The following is a 20,004-nucleotide window of genomic DNA, read 5'->3' on the forward strand; positions in this document are numbered from 1 at the left end:
GATGGTTGCATAAGGTTATAACATATAGCCTAGCTGTGTTATAGGCTATACTATCTAGGTTTGGGTAAGTACACTCTATGATGTTTGCATAAAAATAAAATCACCCAATGACACATTTCTCAGAATCTATCCCCATCATTAAGAGATGCATGACTGTATTATTTGAATTAAATATTCTTTAATCTCCTAACAAATAGCAGTGGGCTTTTTTTATAGGCTAAGACCAGAGAATAAGTAGTCTTGATGAAATTGCCCTTCACGTCTCTCCCACTGCTTCTCCAGACCCTGTCCAGGAAGTCAGAGGCATGGAAATAAAGAACTACAGTAGCAGCACCTCAGACTTTATCCTCCTGGGCCTTTCTTCCAACCCTCAGCTGCAGAAGCCCCTCTTTGCCATCTTCCTCATCATCTACCTGGTCACCCTGGTGGGGAATGTACTCATTATCCTGGCCATCCACTCAGACTCCCGGCTCCATACCCTTATGTACTTTTTTCTCAGCAACCTGTCCTGCATGGATATCTGCTTCACAACAGACATTGTGCCCAAGATGCTGGTGAGTTTCCTGTCAGAGACAAAGTCTATCTCCTACGTGGGCTGCCTCATTCAGATGTACTTCTTCATGGCCTTTGGGAACACTGACAGCTACCTACTGGCCTCTATGGCCATAGACCGGCTGGTAGCCATCTGCAACCCCTTCCATTATGATGTGGTTATGAACCCACAGCGTTGCCTCCTCATGCTGCTTGGTTCTTGTACCATCTCCCACGTGCACTCTATGCTTCATGTGCTACTCATTTCCCGCCTGTCTTTCTGTGCCTCCCATGTCATTAAGCACTTTTTTTGTGATACCCAGCCTGTGCTAAAACTATCCTGCTCTGATACCTCTTCCAACCAGATTGTGCTAATGACCGAGTCCCTGGCTGTCATTGCGACCCCCTTCCTGTGCGTCCTCTTCTCCTACCTGAGAATCATCATTACTGTGCTCAGAATCCCCTCTGCAGCTGGGAAGTGGAAGACCTTCTCTACCTGTGGCTCCCACCTCACTGTAGTGGTCTTGTTCTATGGAAGTATAATCTATGTCTACTTTAGACCCCTGTCCATGTACTCAGTGGTTAAGGACAGGGTTGCCACACTTATGTACACAGTAGTGACACCCATGCTGAACCCTTTCATCTACAGCCTGAAGAACAAAGATATGAAGATGGGTATGAGAAAATTAAGGTTCAGAATTCACTCATAGAAGGAATAACAAAGTAGAATGTCATATTTAGGAAATGACCTAAAGGATGATCAGGTTGCCTTCCTTCCTGCCCATTTTCACATGGCACCCAAAGAAGTCATAAGAGGTGGTGTTGAATACAAGTAAGACCACTGACCTGGAAGTTGGAATACTTGGTTTCTATCAACAACTTTGACCAAATATATGTTCACATCCAAGCCAGGTACTGCTAGGTATGCAGATTTTAGGAAAACAGCTTCTGCTACTCATATAGTGGAATAAAGCTGTTTTTGAATGACGTTTCTACGAGCTTAACATAGGCTAGTACTCAAAGAAATATAAAGTTTTACTAGTTTTGAAATAAGACATTACAGGGATTTCAAGGGAATTGGGGAAGACTCTTTGAGGAATGACCTAAGATTGCTTTCAAGGATAGACTGATTCTGACAGAAAAAAATTTCAGTAAATGCGGAAATGGGCAGAGCATTTCAAATAATGGAAACCACCCAAGCAGATTGATGCAACAAACATTGGAATTTATTTGAGGAATGATGAAAAGCCCTGTGAGACTTGTTCAATTACAGAGCAGGGAGAATAAGGCTGGAAGGATAGAAGGACCTAGAAGCAGATTAACACCCCACCAACACCAAAGTGTCATCACGGTGTGAATTCTTAGTACTCGACACCTTTTCCCTTCCCTCTTAGTTCTTCCTTTTTCCACATGACCACAAATCTCACTGAGATGCCCTATATATCCTAGAAAAAGCAATGCATATCAGTTAGGATAAGCTACGTTATGTGCTTTGGAACAAACACTCTCAAAGTCTTTGGACCTTAAATCCAAAGGTTTATTTCTTATTCACACTGCATGTCCACTGTAAAAAAGTGTAAGGGTGCTGCTCCTTTTCAACATTCAAGGACGAAAGCTGATGGAGCAGTCACCATTGTAAACATTAATGATAACTCAGTCAGAAGCTGAAAAAAACTCTTGAATATTATCCACAGGCAATTAACTACTCTGGTCTACAAGTGACACACCACTTCAGACCACAACACCTTGTTTCATGGCCCCACTAAACACAAGAGAGCCAAGAGGCATAAGCCAATGTCATATCTGTAAAATGGAAAGTCAGAAGTATTTGGTGAATTGTATTAATAACTACCACACAACTCTAATAACACACAAATACATAAGTGTGGGTTCGTGGCTTAATCAAGCCTTCTCTGATTATGTTATTATCAATAAAAATACTAATATAAAATATATACGGTCTCAGGAATTCTTTTCTTTTAATTAACTTTTTTTATTATTTTTTTTTTAGATTTTATTTTTCCTTTTTCTCCCCAAAGCCCCCGGGTACATAGTTGTGTATTTTTAGTTGGGGTCCTTCTAGTTGTGGCAAGTGGGATGCTGCCTCAGCATCGCTTGATGAGCAGTGCCATGTCCACACCCAGGATCCGAACTGGCGAAACCCTGGGCCACCGAAGGAGAGCGCACAAACTTAACCACTCAGCCACGGGGCAGGCCCTCAGGGATTCTTCTACCTTAATTATTTGTCAAGTTTTTACAACTACCAGCTTTTATGGATCACAAATTTATTGATGGCGGTACCTTAAGTTGCATACAAGTTTTTTGGCCTTAGCGACTTAACAAGAGGTATAGCAGCCTAACAGAACACAGGAACATTCAGGCCCAACATCACAGTCCCTGTCATTACTGTCACTTTGTCCTCTTCCAATTATAAAGCAGCAACCAGCAATCCAGGAAAGAAGTTCTATTTGCAATACCTTTCATATTTGTACAGGCACACTTCGCTTTCATCACTCTCTCCCACCAATCACTCAGCTTTGGGGATGCAAGCATAGAAGATCTGGACCCTTTCCACCTTTTCTATTGATACATCGTTGTTTTCTCATGCTCAACCAAGGACAATATGCCACTTTAGACTGTGAAGAATGTCTGGCATATATTATAAAGAAATTCATTAATTACACCTTCTAGTAACTTATAGAGCTAATTAAGTCCTTTGGTCCCAGGAAACTTGACATATTTTTTAGTTCTAACCTAACTCTGCCATCAGCCCCACACTCCTTTTTCTCAATAACGCACAGTCACTAGGGAATCAAAATCTTTTATGTATAAGCCTACAGATAGTCTTAAAAGTTCAAACTAAAGGGGATTCTATATAATAAGTGACCATGAGATAGCACATTGTGGTGAAAGGTTTACAAACATGACCCTCAGGTTAGTCCTAAACTTCTTAGTCACAGAGTGTTGTCTCTGTCAGAACATGAGGCAATTCCCACAAGATATCCTGCCATCCTTCAGAAGTAATGATCTTATGTGGGCACGTAGAATTTGCGGTGGACGGGTAGTATCCAGGGACTTTCACAAAAATTTTCTTACTCAAACAAGGGAGACCAGAAGTTAACTTCGGAAATTGCTAATAAGCATTGGTAGGGATAAGATAAATCGCTTCTGAAAGTAGAATATAATCAGAGGAAAGATCTAAACTAACCTTCTGAACTCTTTGCCAAGTTGGACAAAATACTCTCTATTGCCCTTGGGAGTAGTCCAGAGAACTCCTTAACGGACTCTCCTCCCACCATGTAGATGCCTGGGGATGGGATGAATACACTAGAGGAATAAAACTATAGACATGTCTGTTAATGAAAATATTGTAAAAGGAAATCCTTCCACTGCAAGGTCATTACATATACATAAACGTAGGAGATTTTACTCAATGTAACTAAAAAATATTTAGTTCCTTGAACATATTTTGCCTTTTATCAGAATGAGTGACATAAACAAGGAAGGGTGTAAAACATGGAAGCTGAGGAGAACCTAAGAAAGAGTGCTGAGTATTTCTGACATTGAAGAGTCTGATAGAGAAGGCATTACCAAAAGGACTGACAAAGCATTCTCATATAATCCTAGAGGGTAAGAAGTTTGAAGAGGCAGACACAAGAGACAAGGATATGGATGTATTCACCCCATGGCAGAAGAATCTCCTTTCAACCAAGCAAATTCCAGGAGATGCCCCATCAGCAGAACTTACACACAGAAAAGGCTGATTAGCAGGTTAGGTTGGAATCCAGTGCAGGACTTATAACTACAAACACTACTGAGCTTGACCAGAGCTCTGAGAGCAGTTTATTCTGGACGCATCAGGAATTGCAGGGGCATACCATAAAGGAATTCTTAGCAGTATAGCCAGAAACTAAGTCCATCTCAGCCACGGCCCTAATAATCTGCATCATACATAACCCTAGGCTTGCTACACAGAAATAGGAATAACCAGGGCTTCTTGGACTGAAACGTTCAAAAGATGAAGGTGAAATCAGCCAGGTCGCCTTGGCATAGAGACTCTGGGGATGTGGTCCCAAGCCTCTTTCACTGTGCTCAGCTTTCAGATTCCCACTCTAACGCCATAGGGTTTTTAGATTCCTCTGATACAATTCATCCACCCTCAGGCTCTGCCCTAACCATCACACTTGCCCCTTATTATGGAGATAGCACAGCTGCTACTGTAACTCAGAAGCAGCCTGGGAGTCAGGAACCAGACAAGAAACCGTAAAACCAGGATCCCATTACAGCCCCACCCTAACCATGACCTTAAAAAGTCAGAAGACAACTCAGCCTAATATGTGAGGTGGGACAAAGGACCACAACATGGGTCTCCCTAGAAGGCACTGTTAAGTATCAGACCCTGAGACAGAGGCAGTACTTGTAAACTGAAACAGCATACAAAACACAGAAGACTGAGTCAGGTGGCAAAATAAATTTTTTACATTCCCTGTGTAAATCATAAAATCATCTCTGGCTACTTACAAAAAAAAAGATGTCTTTCAGTAAGTGAGCGGTTAAATAAATTGTTGTACATCCAGACTGTGGACTACTATACAGAGCTAAAAAAGAAATGAGCTATCAAGCCATGAAAACACATGGAGGAAACTTACATGCATATTACCAAATTAAAGAATCCAACTGGAAAGCCCACATGCTATGTGATTCCAACTGTCTAGAAAAGGCAAAACTGAGGAGATGGTAAAAAGATCAATGATTTCCAGGGGTTACAGAGAAGGGAGGAATGAATATTTAAACACAGGATTTTTAGAAGAGTGAAACTATTCTCTATGATACTATACAGGAGTCATTACACATTTGTCAAAACCCATAGAACGTACAACACCAAGAGTAAAACCAAATGTAAACTATGGACTTTGGGTGATGAAATGTCCATGATGGTTTGTCAATTATAACAAAGGTACTACTCTGGTGAGGGCTGCTGATAATGAGGGAGGCTGGGCGTGTATGGGGGCAAGGGGTATATGAGAACTCTCTGTACTTTCTGATTAATTTTGCTGTGAACTTCTAATGCTTCAAAAAATAAAGTCAATTCAAACAGAAAAAATAGAAAAAAATCTGTCTTAACTTACAATTGCCATGCCTTATATAATGAGAACAATGTGGGTGAGTGAAGCTAAGTATCTTATGGAATTTCTTTCATTTAGCAATTGGTGGAAGAGGGATTCAAAAGCAAGTAGTCTGGCTTAAGAAATTGAAGCAATAAAATGTCTAACAACGGCAAACAAAAAATATGAGACTCAGAGAACTTAAGTATTGCAAACACTCACACAACTTGTAAGAGGCTAAGCCAGCGACTGAATCTCTTCATTCTGGCTCCACAGCCTATGCCTTAATCCCTTCCCAATAACACTATACCTGCGCCTAGACACAGTCATACATGCAGACACAGAACTTCAGAGATGTCAGGGCCATCACTTCTTCTTCCAGCTAGGCACACGTAAGCCTACACATAGACATGCATAGGAAAACATGCATGTACAGGGAACACGTGTGCATGAACACACACATATGCAATTCATATGCATGTGCATGAACACACTTCCACCCAAGCGGCTGCATGGCCCTAGTTCCCTTCCCAGGTATCAGAGGCTACACCTCTGGAGCCCAGGTTCCCCTGAGGCTCATGAACACAGAGCACAGAGGCATCAGTAATGTTCTCCTCTCCTAGGAAGGCCACAGGTCCAATTCCCCCGGGGTTCTGAATTGCAGGGAAGACAGTCCCCTGGGTCTCCCTTTCTATCATCTACTCTCACTATAGGTACAGGTAAGAACAAGCACATTTCTGAAGCTAAATCTGCACTTCAAACGGCCTCCTTCCTTGGAGATTCAGAGCTGATCATAAGCCCCTGGAAGGTCCCCAGGACTGATCAGGACCCTCAGTCTCTTTTGTCAAGTTCACAGGTAGGCAGGCTGAGGTGTCATTGGGAACAGAGACTATGGGGTCAACATCTTCATGTGATCTTCCTCCCTTTTCTGATCCAGTCTTCTTCTCTCTTCCATCTCAAGATCCACAAAACAAGTGAACAAGAATGTGAAGATAATGCAGGGGTTAACAGCACACACTCTGAAGCTAGACTCCACCACCATCTAATTATGCAGGCTTAGGCAAGTCACTTCAATTCCTCTACCTCATTTTCATTATCTGTAAAATGAGGTGCTGTAAGGACTAAGTGGCAATGTATGTAAAGTTCTTAGAGCAGTAGCTGGCATGTGTCAGCACTATGTAACTGCTAGCTCTTATAGTACCAGGATTGAGAACACACATGGGAAGGGGCTACAATGAAGTGGGTGTCTCCAATAGGAGACATCTGGGTGAGGCATTGCCAGCTCAGCAGAAGCACACAAGAGATCGGTTTTCAGCAAAAGTCCAGTTTAAGCTTGGCTGATCATTCAGATGCAGAGCAAAGGTATGTTAAGACAGAGAGATGATAATTATTCACAAAAAGAATTCCAGTGGGCATATCTTAAATGTCAACTTGCCTTGGAATCTAGAATTTGACAGCTGGGAAGGGGTAGGTAAGGCTCTTATCTGATATAGGACTGAAAACTAAGCAGAAAGGAGAGATTTCAGAGAGCGGAAAGAGGAGGATCTGGCCTGAAATGCCCTGAAGAATCCTTAAAAACATACCTCTTCAGAGACCTATATCCCTGTTTATCTTACTGCTGGAAGAGGCAAGAGGGTAGACAGGGAGAAGCTAGGATTCCAAAAATCTGGACCCAGGAGAGATTCTAAGGTCAGTCACTGATGCTGCAAAAGCAGAGAGCTGCTGCTTCCTCAGAAACTGACAACACTGAAGACAAAAGTACCTTACATACTTTCCTTCTGAAGGCAAAGAAGAAAGGAGAACCCATGGCTTATGAAATGGGAGTAGGATGGAAGGAAATTGAAAGGAGTCCAGTGTGTAGGAGCAAAATACGGAGTAGAAGGAGTGGGTCAACACGGAGGTTTAAAGCACTTGGCAGTAAGAGGACTTCTCTTTGTACAGGACACACCAGCTTAGTTCTTGACCACATGTGTATGGTTCCAGGAAAGTTATGGTAGAACAGTTTAAAATACAAATTTGAAATCAGACATACCTAGGTATGAGTGTGAGATATACCATTTCATATTCTCTTTATCTATAAAGGAGTATAATAATGCTGCTAACATCATAGTGCCTTTGTGAGGCTTAAATGAGACAAGTGCTAAGCACAGAACCTATCCAATAAAGGTTAGTTTAATGTGTTTCCAGTTTAGTCACTTCTCAACTGTCCTTGCTCATGGAAGCAGCTGCATGGATGATGGATAGCTTTCCACAAGTGTGTTATCCACCAAGCATATTTATATCCTGTTTAGAAGTGCATTCTGTGTTCCAAGTTTTACTTCCTGGTTTCATGAGGTCTGGTGTCTAGAAAAGGGCCTTGCATAAGTGATGAAGAAGCATAGAGGGAAAACCAACACAAGATGACAAAAGTCCACCAAGTGGAAAATTCCAATGGAGACAGCGGAGAAGTATAGAAATATCGTCTATTTCCTGTCTGTCAAGGAAGAGAATAAATACCATTTCAGGTGGATAGCGTGATTTAAAAGGCTGGGAAAGGCTCCCAGTTGTTGTTGACCTTCCTAAGCACTAACTGATAACAATCCCCGTCATTAATATGTCATTTCTCTATCTTATTGTATGAGCAACAGTACCAACCACTTGCAGAAAGCTTTACCAAGCTCTTTTACTCAGCTTTCAAGTTTTTTGCCAGTATCAAAAAATGTTTTATAATTTCTTATAACATTCTCTGCATCATGTTATATCATGTAAAAATATGTGTGCATATATTACTTTATTTAAATAATAATAGGGTTGTGAAACAAGGTATGTAATTCATAATAAACTTAGGAAGGCACATAATCCAATCAAGTTATTATAATTATGTTTTGAAAGAAATGAAAAATGCTTCCATTTTTACTCTTAATTTGACTGTGAATCAAAACCCCATCCTTCTCCTAGATAATCGGAAAGCCTTGCTAAAAAATAATTCTCTGTCCTCCTTGTGTGGGTCGTGCAAAACCAATAGCAACGGGAAAGAGAGGCTAAACATTTGGGAAGGAGGCACAGGCATTCCGTTTCCAAATTCCAGCACTCTCATTTACTAACACTGCATTTTCACCTCAAAGTCTCAGGATATGTAATTATCTGGCATCAGATGACAGGTGTGTATTTCCTCCAACTGTGCTCTGGAGGCAACGAACAGGTACTGCAAGTAAGTGGAATTGACTTTCACCTATGAGACTGCTCAAACAACTACAGTCAAAATCATGTCATTCTTTCCAGGTCTACCTCTGAAAATCATTCAGGGACATTCAAATGGGCAGAGTCCTCTGATCATTGTCTATGTAGATTAAGTCTGCAAATATTCTAGTCTCAGCAATGCTGCTTTGTTTTACAGCTTTATTGAGGAGTGATATACAAAAACTACACATATTTAATGCATACTTTTCATGTGGGGATGGAATCAGGGGAATATACATATGTCAACTGTCATTTGAGTTTCCAAATGCAAGGGTAGGTGGGAAAGAAAATAGAACCCCCATCTTGTTGATGGGTATGCTGAGGTGAAATGACTTGCCCAAGGCATGAGGAAATATACCATGTCATCAGATTCAGCTAAATGGGAAGGGGTCTAAGCACTGACCATGAGAAATACCACACAAATCTGGGAAATTCCAGGTTCAGGCCCAGAGAGGATCCCATAGCCCTTCTCCACCAGGGAAAACAATGTCCCAGGAGTGAGGCTGAAAGACACAATGAAGGAAATGGGGAAAGAGTCCAGAGAGTCAAATGAGTACATTGACCAGGAGTGGGATGAAGGGTAATTGGCTAGGACAAGGAGTATCTATTAAAATTTTCAATGTTCATAAACTGCACTCAGCATTCCATATTTCAGAGTGTATTATACACCATAGAAACTCTCCCATGATTGCAATATATATATATAAACTAGTCCTCCCTTACCCACAGGAGATGTATTCCAAGACCCACAGTGGATGCCTGCAACCATGGATACTACTGATACCTATATATATTATGTTTTTTCCTATGCATACATACCTCTGATAAAGTTTAATTAATAAATTAGCCCCAATAAGAGATTAATAATAACTAATAATAAAGTAGAACAATTGTAACAATGTACTGTAATAAAAGTTAAGTGAATGTGGGCTATCTCTCTCACAAAATCTCTTATTCTATTGTACTTACCCTTCTTCTTGTGATGAGGTGAGATGATACAATGTTTATGTAATGAGATGAATTGATGCAGGCATTATGACACAACTCTAGGCTACTATTGACATTCTGCTCCTATGTTAGGTGTATATATATTAACAAGTATTATGTCTTCTTAGTGGAATGTCCCTTTTATCGTCATATAATGACAATCTTTGTCTCTTCTTATTGCTTTGACTTTACTTGAAGTTTATTTTGTCTGACTTAAGTACAGCTACATCCATTTTCTTTTGGTTGCCATTTGCTTGGATTATCACCTTCCATCTGTTCACTCTGAGCCTTTTTGTCTTTAGAGCTAAGATGGGGCTCCCGGCGGCAGCGTACTGTTGGATCTTGTTTTTTAATCCATCCAGCCACTCAGTAACTTTTGATTGGTGAATTCAGTCCACTTACATTTAGAATGATTATTGATATATGAAGGCTTAACGCTGCCATTTTATCTTTTGTTTTCTGCTTGTTCTGTGTTCCCATTCTTTCTTTTTCCTTGTATTTCTGTCCGCTATTTCAGGTTGGTGGTGGTCTGTGATGTTTTTCCCAGTTTCCTCTTTATTTATGATTTGTGACTCTGCTCTGATTTTTTGTTTTGTGGCTAACATGAACTTTGTATAAGAGATCTCATAAATGAGATAGTCATTTTTCTGCTAACAGCATCTTATGTCCATTATCCTTTGCAGGTTCCATCCTTTTCCTCTTCCCTTTCTACATTTTTGTTGTCACAAATTATTCTTTTCATGTTGTGAAGTTGTTAATAAATTGAAGTGATTATAGTTATTTTTAATGCTTTCTTCCCTTTTAGCCTTTACATTATAATTAAGTATTTAGCTAACTATTTTGATATGGACTTGAAATCTTCTGATTCTGCCTGTCTGCTTGTCAATTTGCTCAAAGGTTTGTAAACCTTTGCCTTTTTATTTCAAGTAGGAGGGTTTCTTTCAACATTTCTTGTAAGGCAGGTCTAGTGGCAATGAACTCCATCAGCGTTTGTTTGTCTGGGAAAGCCTTTATTTCTCCTTAATATCTGAAGGAAAACTTTGCTGGATGGAGTATTCTTGAGTGATCGTTTTGTCTTTCAATATTTTGAATATATCATTCCACTCTCTCCTGCCCTGTAGAGTTTCTGCTGACAAATCTTCTGATAGCCTGATGGGGTTCCTTGGTAAGTGATTTTCTTCTCTCTGGCCACCCTTAATATTCTTTCTTTGCCATTGACTTTTGACAGTTTTAATATAATATTCGTTGGAGAAGGTCCTTTTGCATTGAGGTAATTAGGAGTTTTATTAGCTTCATGTACTTGTATATACAGTTCCTTCCTGAGGTTTGGAAAATTCTCAGCTATTATTTCTTCGACTAAGTTCTTTGCTCCTTTCTCCCTCTCTTCTCTTTCTGGGATACCCATTATCTTCATGTTGCTTTTCCTAACTGAGTCAGACATTTCTTGTAGAATTTCTTCATCTTTTTAAAGTCACAGTTCTCTCTCCTCTTCCAGCAAATCACTTCTATCTTTGAGCTCACTAATTTTCTCTTCCTTATGGTCTGCTCTATTTCCAATACTTTCTACTTTATTTTTCATTGCATTAATTGCGTTCTTCATTTCCAGAATTTCTGTTTTGTATTTTTTAGTTTCAATCTCTTTTGTGAAGTACTACTTCTGTTTATTAATTTTGTTCCTGAGCACACTGAACTGTCTTTCTGAGATTTCTTGTAACTCAGTGAGTTTCTTCAAGACAGCTATTTTGAATTCTCTGTCTGTTAGGTTGTAATCTCTTGTGACTTCAAATTTGGTTTCTGGAGAGTTGCCATTTTCTTTCTGTTCTACCATAGTTCGTCATGCTGCTCAATGAGCTGATCCTCTATTAGTGCATTTGTGGCAGCAAACACCTTTCTCATTTGGGTAAGGCTTTGATTACTTTGATTCTGAGATGCTTTGGGTTGTGTTTGAACGCCTGCACTTTCCACCCTCCACTGTCTCTGCCAGAGGTGTTTTCAGTGCCCTCCTTCTGCTGCTTGGGCCTCCAACATTGCTAGTGCCTTATTGCTTATGATGTTGTTGCAGTCTCAGGTGTCACCACCAGCATCACCAGGCTGCAAGCACTTCTGCTGCTTCTGGGGCACCTGGGTCTTGTATTCCCCCACTGGCTTTCCTCAAGGGCTCTCCTCAGGTTTGGGTACTGCTGCCCCATGCACCACCTGTGCTGCTGCTCCTGAATTACCTGGGTATGCTGGTTGTGCTGCTGCCAAATGCTTTGGGTTCTGGGTATTGTTGGGCCAGGGGCCAAGGGTCTTGCATGCAGCCTAGCTGCTGGTAAAGCCCGTGTCCATGGTGTCACCACCGGGGGCTGTATCACGGGTTCTGCTGTGGCTCCTGAAGCCTTGAGTCACAGGTCCCTGCTACTGCTGGTGGAGGGACAGAGCTAAGCCACAAGTACCACTGCTGCTCCTGCAGCCTCTAGTCACTGGTGTGCACCAGTGTAATTTTTAAAACCTCAGGTGAGGGCACCACCACCTCTGCCACTGGTATTCACATTTTGGATGCAGCCCTTGCTGCCAGAAAGACAAGGGTCAGAGTTGCCCCGGCCTGGGGAGGAGGAGGGAGCCGATTTGCTGGCACTGCTGTGTTTCCTCAGGAGCCTCAGGTATTGGTACCACCTCTCACCACTGCTATGGAGGCAAGAGTTAAGCCACAAGTGTCGTTGCTGCTCCTGAAATTTTGCCACCAGCCTAGCTGGGCTGGTCCTTGAAATCTCAGACCAGGACATCACCACTACTACCAGGAACAACCAGTTTTGGATCACCACCACCACAGGAGGGGATGGGAGATTCTCCTTTAGTTCCACTGCCTCCTAAGGGTCCAGTCCACCCACCTTCAAATATGTGGATGCATGTATCTCTTAGGTGTTCTGGTGTGTTGTGTAGGGAGTGCATTGTTGAACAATGGGTGTCACACTGGTTGTAACACAGAGGTGACAGATAAAGGGAACAACTCACCAGCCACAGTGCTGACATCAGCTCTAAATTTAATTAATTTGAGAGGAATTGCCTTCTTGCAGCTTTATTGAGATACAATTGACATACAACCTTGTCCAATATTTCAGTAATATTTGAATGTTTAGATAAGGACTTTGTAGTTTTTTAATCAAAAAAACTAATATATTTAAAGAATTATCTCAGTAACATATGCTATTCCTGGTAATATTTCTATTTTCAGTGGCATCTCTGAACCACAAACTTATAATGTTAGTGTCCAGATCATGTTAGGCAAACAGAAATGTTCAAATAACATTAAGCACATTTTACTCTGAAGTCTTATCTGAATTCCTTAGGCAGCAAAGACTATCAATTAAATCTGTTTCTCACTTTTTCCTATGCCAACTACAACCACCACCACCTCTGCACCAATGAATAGGAGAGGACCTCATTCCTTAGGACCCCTGTATAAAAGCCTCTTGATTCAAGGTGAGACTCAGGAGCATCTTCTCTGAAAGAAGAAAAAAAAGGAGGCTAAGGATTTGATCAAGAAATAACTAAAGAAGAACCTTTAGAAAGACAATTGAGAAGAACTCAGACAAATTAGACCACATAGAAGTTCCCAAGAACAGAAGTGAAACATTTAGCTACTCATTTAGGAAGCAGTTTAAAACTTTTTAACTTCCCACTTATTGGATATCACTCCCTGTTTCTTGTACAGTCATGCACCACATGATGATATTTCAGTCAAAGACAGAACGCATATGCAAAGGTGGTCCATTAAGATTAGTGCATATAGCCTAGGTGTGTAGTAGCCATACCCTCTAGGTTTGGGTAAATGCACTTTATCATGTTTGCACAAAGACGAAATTGCCCAATGACACATATCTCCGATTGTATCCCCATTGTTAAGGAATGCATGACTGCATTTCTTGAAGTGAATCTTCTTTAATCTCCTAACAAATAGCAATGGACTCTTTGTGAAGCTTGGACACTAGTGAAGAAATTGTCTTGATCAAATTGTCCTTCATATCTCTCCCACCGCTTCTCCAGACCCTGCCCAGGAAGTAACAGACATGGAGATAATGAACTACAGTAGCAGCACCTCAGGCTTTATCCTCCTGGGCATCTCTTCCAACCCTCACCTACAGAAGCCCCTCTTTGCCATCTTCCTTAACATGTACCTGGTCACCCTGGTGGGGAACGTACTCATCATCCTGGCCATCCACTCGGACTCCCGGCTCCATACCCCTATGTATTTTTTTCTCAGCAACCTGTCCTTCATGGATATCTGCTTCACAACAGTTGTTGTGCCCAAGATGCTGGTGAATTTCCTATCAGAAACAAAGTCTATCTCCTATGTGGGCTGCCTGATCCAGATGTACTTCTTCATGGCCTTTGGGAACACTGACAGCTACCTGCTGGCTTCTATGGCCATAGACCGGCTGGTAGCCATCTGCAGCCCCTTGCATTATGATGTGGTTATGAACCCACAGCGTTGCCTCCTCATGCTGCTGGTTTCTTGCACCATCTCCCACCTGCACTCTATGCTTCATGTGCTACTCATTTCCCGCCTGTCTTTCTGTGCCTCTCATGTCATCAAGCACTTTTTTTGTGATACTCAGCCTGTGCTAAAGCTATCCTGCTCTGACACCTCCTCCAACCAGATTCTGCTAATGACTGAAACTCTGGCTGTCATTGTGAGCCCGTTCCTGTGCATTCTCTTCTCCTACCTGAGAATCATCATTACTGTGCTCAGAATCCCCTCTGCAGTGGGGAAATGGAAAGCCTTCTCTACCTGTGGCTCCCACCTCACTGTAGTTGTCTTGTTCTATGGGAGTGTCATCTATGTCTACTTTAGACCCCTGTCCGTATATTCAGTGGTAAAGGACAGGGTTGCCACACTTATGTACACAGTAGTGACACCCATGCTGAACCCTTTCATCTACAGCTTGAGAAACAAAACTATGAAGACAAGTTTGAGAAAATTGAGGCTCAAAATTCACTCATAGAAGGAATAACAACATAGAATGTCATAATTGAGAGATGACCTAAAAGATGATCAGATTACCTTCCTTCCTGCCCATTTCCACATGGCACCCAAAGAGGTCATGAGAGGTGGTGTTAAATAGCAGTAAGAAAATTGACCTGCAAGCTATAATACTTAGTTTCCATCAATGACTTTGGCCAAATATGTGTTCAGTTCCAGTCCAGGTAGTACTAGGAATCCGGATTTCAGAAAAACAGTTTCGTCACCTATTTAGTGGAATAAAGCTATTTCCAAATAACTCTTCTATAAGCTTGGCATTGACTAGCACTTGAGGAATTATGAAGTCCTATTAGTTTTTAAAATAAGACATTAAATGGATTTCACATGGAATTGAGGAAGTCTCTTTGAAAAATGACCTATTATTATCCTAAAGGATGGACCGATTTGGATAGATAAAACTTCATTAGAGGAGGAAATGGATAAGCAGTTCATAGTGCAAACCACCCAAGCAAGTAGAGGCAATAAATACTGGAATGTGTGTGAGGAACAGTGAAAAGCCCTGGGAGGCTTGCTTAATTTTAGAACAGGGAGAATATGGCTGGAAAGACAGAAGAATCTGCAAAACAGATTTATTCCCCCCACCAACACCAAAGTGTCATTACAATATGAATTCTCATTACATAATTCGTTTTTCCTTCCCTCTTAATTCCTCCTTTCTTAATTCTTCACATGACAACAATTCTCAGAGAAATGCCCATTATATTCTGGAAAAAGCAATGTGTATCAGTCTAATTAAGCTAAGTTATGCTGTGGAAAAAAAAATCTCAAAATCTTCGGACCTTAAAGCCAAAAATCTAGTTTTTATTCATACCGAGTGTCAACCTCAGAAAAGTATAAGGCTGCTGCTCGTTTTAAACACTCAGCAACCAAATATGATGGAGCAGTCACCATTGTAAACATTAATCATCACCATTTCAGAAGTTGAGAAAGATTCCTGGAGATTTTGCACTAACAAATAACTACCCTGCTCCAGAAGTGACTCACACCACTTCAGACCACAATACATTGTCCACAACTAATCTCATGACCCCACTAAACACAAGAGAACCAAGAGGCACAATCCAATAATATACCTGTAAAAAAGAGTTCTCATATAATCCTAGAGTAGAAGTTTCAAGAGGCAGACACCAGAGATGAGGATATGGATATATTTCCCTCCAATGGCAGAAGACTCTCCTTTCAACCAAGCAAACTCCAGGAGATGCCCTATCGGCAGAACTTACACACAGAAGAGGCTGATTAGCTGGTTAGGCTGGAACACGGCATAGGACTTACTAACTACTGAGCTTGACCAGAGCCAATGCATCCCTGGACAGGAGAAGTGCTCTGAGAGTGTTTATTCTGGGCATCTCAGGAACTGCCGAGGCATACCATAAAGGAATTCTTAGCAGTGTACCCAGAAACTCAGTTCACCTGAACCAGGGCCCTGAGGATCTGCATCAGCTGTAACCCTGGCTTGCTGCACAGAAAAAGGAATAACCAGAGCTCAACGGAGTGAAGAAGTTCAAAAGGTAAAGATGAAGTTAGCCAGGCCCTGATGACCATAGAGACACTGGGAACCTAGACCCAACCCTCTTTTACCATAGTCAACTTTCAGATTCCCACTAGAATACCTTTTAAGATTCCTCTCATGGAATCCATCCACCCCAGGCCATGGCCTAACTCACACCTACTCCTGGTTAGGGAGGTGGCATAGCTGCTGTAACTCAGAGGAAGCCTGGGAGTCGGAAACCAGGTAAGGCTCCATAAGACTGGGAGCCCATTCCAGCTCCACCCGAATGTGACCTTAGCAAGTCAGAGGACCACTCTGCCTCACTTGCACAGTGGGACAAAGGACCCCCACATGGGTTCCTCTTGAAGGTTCTGTAAGGCTTAGCCCATGAGATGGAAGCAGTGCTTTTAAACTGAAGCAGCATACATAACACTGAAGACTGTGTCAGGTGGCAGAATAAATTTATTGCATTCCCTGAGTAACAATAAAATCCTCTGTGACTACCAAAAATAAAGGATATCTTTCAGTAGGTGAATGTTTAGACAAACTGTGGTATATCCACACAAAAACTCTTACACAGCACTAAAAAGAAATAAGCTATCAAGCCATGAAAACACATGGAGGAAATTTACATGCATATTACTAAATGAAAGAATTGATATGGAAAGGCTACGTGCTATATGATTCCAACTATATGACATTCTAGAAAAGGTGAAACTTTGGAGACAGTAAAACGATCAGTGTTGCCAAGGGTAGAGAGAAGGGAGGAAAGAATGGGCAGAGCACAGAGGACTTTTAGGGCAATGAAACTATTCTCTATGATACTATAGTGGTGTCGTTATACATTTGTCAAAACCCATAGAAGGCACAACACCAAGAGTGAACCCTCATGTAAACTATGGACTTTGGGTGATGATGTGTAGGTTCATCAATCAGAACAAATATACCACTCTTGTGGGGCACGTTGATAATGGAGAAGGCTATGTATGTATGTGGGTACGAGGTATCTGGGAACTCTGTACTTTCTGATGAATTTTGCCATGAAGCTATAACTGCTCTAAAAAATAAAGTCTATTTTAAAGGAAAATCAAAAAAATTCTGTCTAAACTTGTGATTGCTATGCCATTTATAGATGAGAACAATTTGGGTTCATGTGCTAAATATCTTGCCAAAATTCATTCATTTAGTAACTGGTGGAACAGAGATTCAAACGCAAGTAGACTGGGTTAAGAAATTGAAGCAATACAATGTTTAAGAGAGGGAAACAAAAAAATATGAGATCAGAGAAGTTAAGGCTGAGCCAGCATCCAAATCTATTTAGTCTGGCTCCAGAGCCTGTACTTTAATCCATTCCCTGTAACTATACACCTCTACCTAGAAACAGTCATACATGCAGACACAGAGCCACAGACATAAGAGGCCATCACCTCTCCTTCCAGGTAGGCACACATAAGTGTACACACAGACATGCACAGGAACACATGCATGTACAGGGTATACATATGTGTGTATGAACACACATATGTACATAACTCACATTCACATACACGAGCACACTTTCATCGCAGCTGCTGCATGACCCTAATTCCCTTACCGGGCATTAGAGGCTACACATCAGGAGCCCAGGTTCCCCTGAGGCTCCTGACACAGAGCTCAGAGGGCATCAGTAATGTTCTCCTCTCCTGGGAAAACTGCAGGCACAATCCCCCCAGGGCTCTAAATTGGGGAAACACAGGTCTTTATGTCTCCCTTTCTATCCACTCCTTCTGTGGGTTGAGAAAAGAACTGGCATATTTCTGAAGCTAGATGTAAACTTTAAACAGGACCCTTCCTCAAGAGTCAGAGCTCATCATAACTCCCTGGCAGGACCCCAAGCCTGATCAGGACTCTCAGTCTCCTCTGTCAAGCCCACAGGTAGGCAGACTGAGGCATATTTGGGGATAGAGACTGTGGGGTGCAACATCTCCACATGGTCTTCCTCCCATTACCTGATCCTATCTTCTTCTCTCCTCAATCTCAAAATACAAGACACAAGTAAATAAGAAAGTTAGGATTATATACAAGTTAAGAGCACCCATTCTTAAGCTAGACTCCACCACCATCCAGTTGTGTGGCCTTGGGCATGTCACTTCAATTCCCACTACCTCACTTTCATTGTCTGTAAAATGGGGTGCTGTAAAGACTAAGCAACATAATGTACGTAAAGTTCTTAGAGCAGTGTCTGGCATGTGTCAGCACTAAGTAATTGCTAGCTATCATAGCCAGGATTGAGAACAAACATGGGAAGGGACTGCATGAAGTGGGTTTCTCCAATAGGAGACATCTGGGTGAGGCATTGTCGGCTCAGCAAAGGAACGCAAGAAACTGGTTTCAGCAAAGCCCCACTTTAAACACCTCTGGTTGATAAGATGCCATCCAAAGACATGCTGAGACAGAAGGAAGACAATTATTCACAAAAAGAATTCCAACGGGAATACCTTAAATGTCCACTGGCCTTGGAATCTAGAATTTAACAGGTGGGAAGGGCTAGGTAAAGCTCTAATCTGGTATAAAAGTAAACTGTAGTATACCATTTTACTACACTAAAGTAGAAGAAGAAGAAACTAGGCAGAAAGGAGAGATTTCAGAGAGATGGAAAAAGAGAAAGAATGGCCTGAAAAGACCCTGCAGAATCCGTAAGGAAGACAACCTGTTCCAGGGGGCTCTATACCTATTTGTCTTACTGCTGGAAGTGGGAAGAGGGTAGACAGGGAGAAGCCACGATTCCGAAAATCTGGACCCAGGAGTGATTCTAAATTCAGTTACTGATGGTGCAAAGGCAGGGAGCTGCTGTTGTCTCAGAATCAGACAGAGCTGAGGTCTAAAGTACCTTGCAACCTTTCCTTCTGAAGGTAAAGAAGAAAGGAGAGCATATGTCTTTGTGGAATGGGAGGCAGAAATGGAGGTAGAGTGGAAGGAAATTGAAAGTATCCCAATGTGTGAGAGCAAAGGATGGAGAAGGAGAAGTGTGTCAGCAAAGAGGCTTTAGGCACTTGGTTGTAAGAGGACTTCTGTTTGCAGAGGACATACTGGCTTAGTTCTTGTATGGTTTGGGGAAGAGGTAGAGTAGAGTAGTGTAAAGCATATAATTTGAATTCAGACGTACGTGGGTTTGATTCTTAGATATACCCTTTACCAGCTGTACGACTCTCTAAATTTCAGTCTCTTTATCTATAACAGGGGATAATAATGCTACTAACATCGTAGTGCTATTGTCAGGATTAAATGAGACAAGTGCTAAGCACAGAACCTGTCCAATAAAAGTTAACTGAATGTTTTTACAGTTTAGTCACTTCTCCACTGTCCTTGATCATTCAGAGGAGTGAGTGCATGGATGATGGATAGATTTCCACCAGTGTATTACTCACAAGAATTTTTATATCCTGTTTAAGAAGTGAATTCTGTGCTTCATGTTTTACTTCCTGGTTTCATGTGGGCTGGTGACTAGGAGAAGGGCCTTTCATAAGTGGTGGGGAAGCAACAAAGAGAAAACCAACCCAAGGTGATAAATATGCACAAAATGGAAAATTCCAATGAGGAATGTAGAGAAGTATAGAAATATTCTATATTTCCTGTCTGTGAAGAAAGGGAGTAAATATCTTTTAAGG

At 41.5% G+C, this 20,004-nt stretch overlaps 2 protein-coding genes across 2 annotated transcripts; both read left to right on the forward strand.

The window, feature by feature from the left end:
- The first annotated feature begins 243 nt into the window (after positions 1 to 243).
- Positions 244 to 1,241, forward strand: LOC103565003 (olfactory receptor 1L4-like). The gene has a single exon (XM_070595985.1). The coding sequence runs from the start codon at positions 306 to 308 to the stop codon at positions 1,239 to 1,241; it is 936 nt and encodes a 311-aa protein (XP_070452086.1). The 5' UTR covers positions 244 to 305.
- Positions 1,242 to 13,820: 12,579 nt separating this feature from the next.
- Positions 13,821 to 14,827, forward strand: LOC103565002 (olfactory receptor 1L4-like). The gene has a single exon (XM_008540950.2). It carries the CDS (start codon positions 13,892 to 13,894, stop codon positions 14,825 to 14,827), a length of 936 nt encoding a protein of 311 aa, XP_008539172.2. The 5' UTR covers positions 13,821 to 13,891.
- Positions 14,828 to 20,004: the final 5,177 nt, after the last annotated feature.

Source organism: Equus przewalskii, chromosome 26 (assembly GCF_037783145.1).
Source record: "Equus przewalskii isolate Varuska chromosome 26, EquPr2, whole genome shotgun sequence".
NCBI lineage: Eukaryota > Metazoa > Chordata > Mammalia > Perissodactyla > Equidae > Equus > Equus przewalskii.

Bases quoted from the DNA above. Each gene is read 5' to 3' on its own strand.
- LOC103565003 (XM_070595985.1), top strand. From the start codon at position 306: ATGGAAATAAAGAACTACAGTAGCAGCACCTCAGACTTTATCCTCCTG.
- LOC103565002 (XM_008540950.2), top strand. From the start codon at position 13,892: ATGGAGATAATGAACTACAGTAGCAGCACCTCAGGCTTTATCCTCCTG.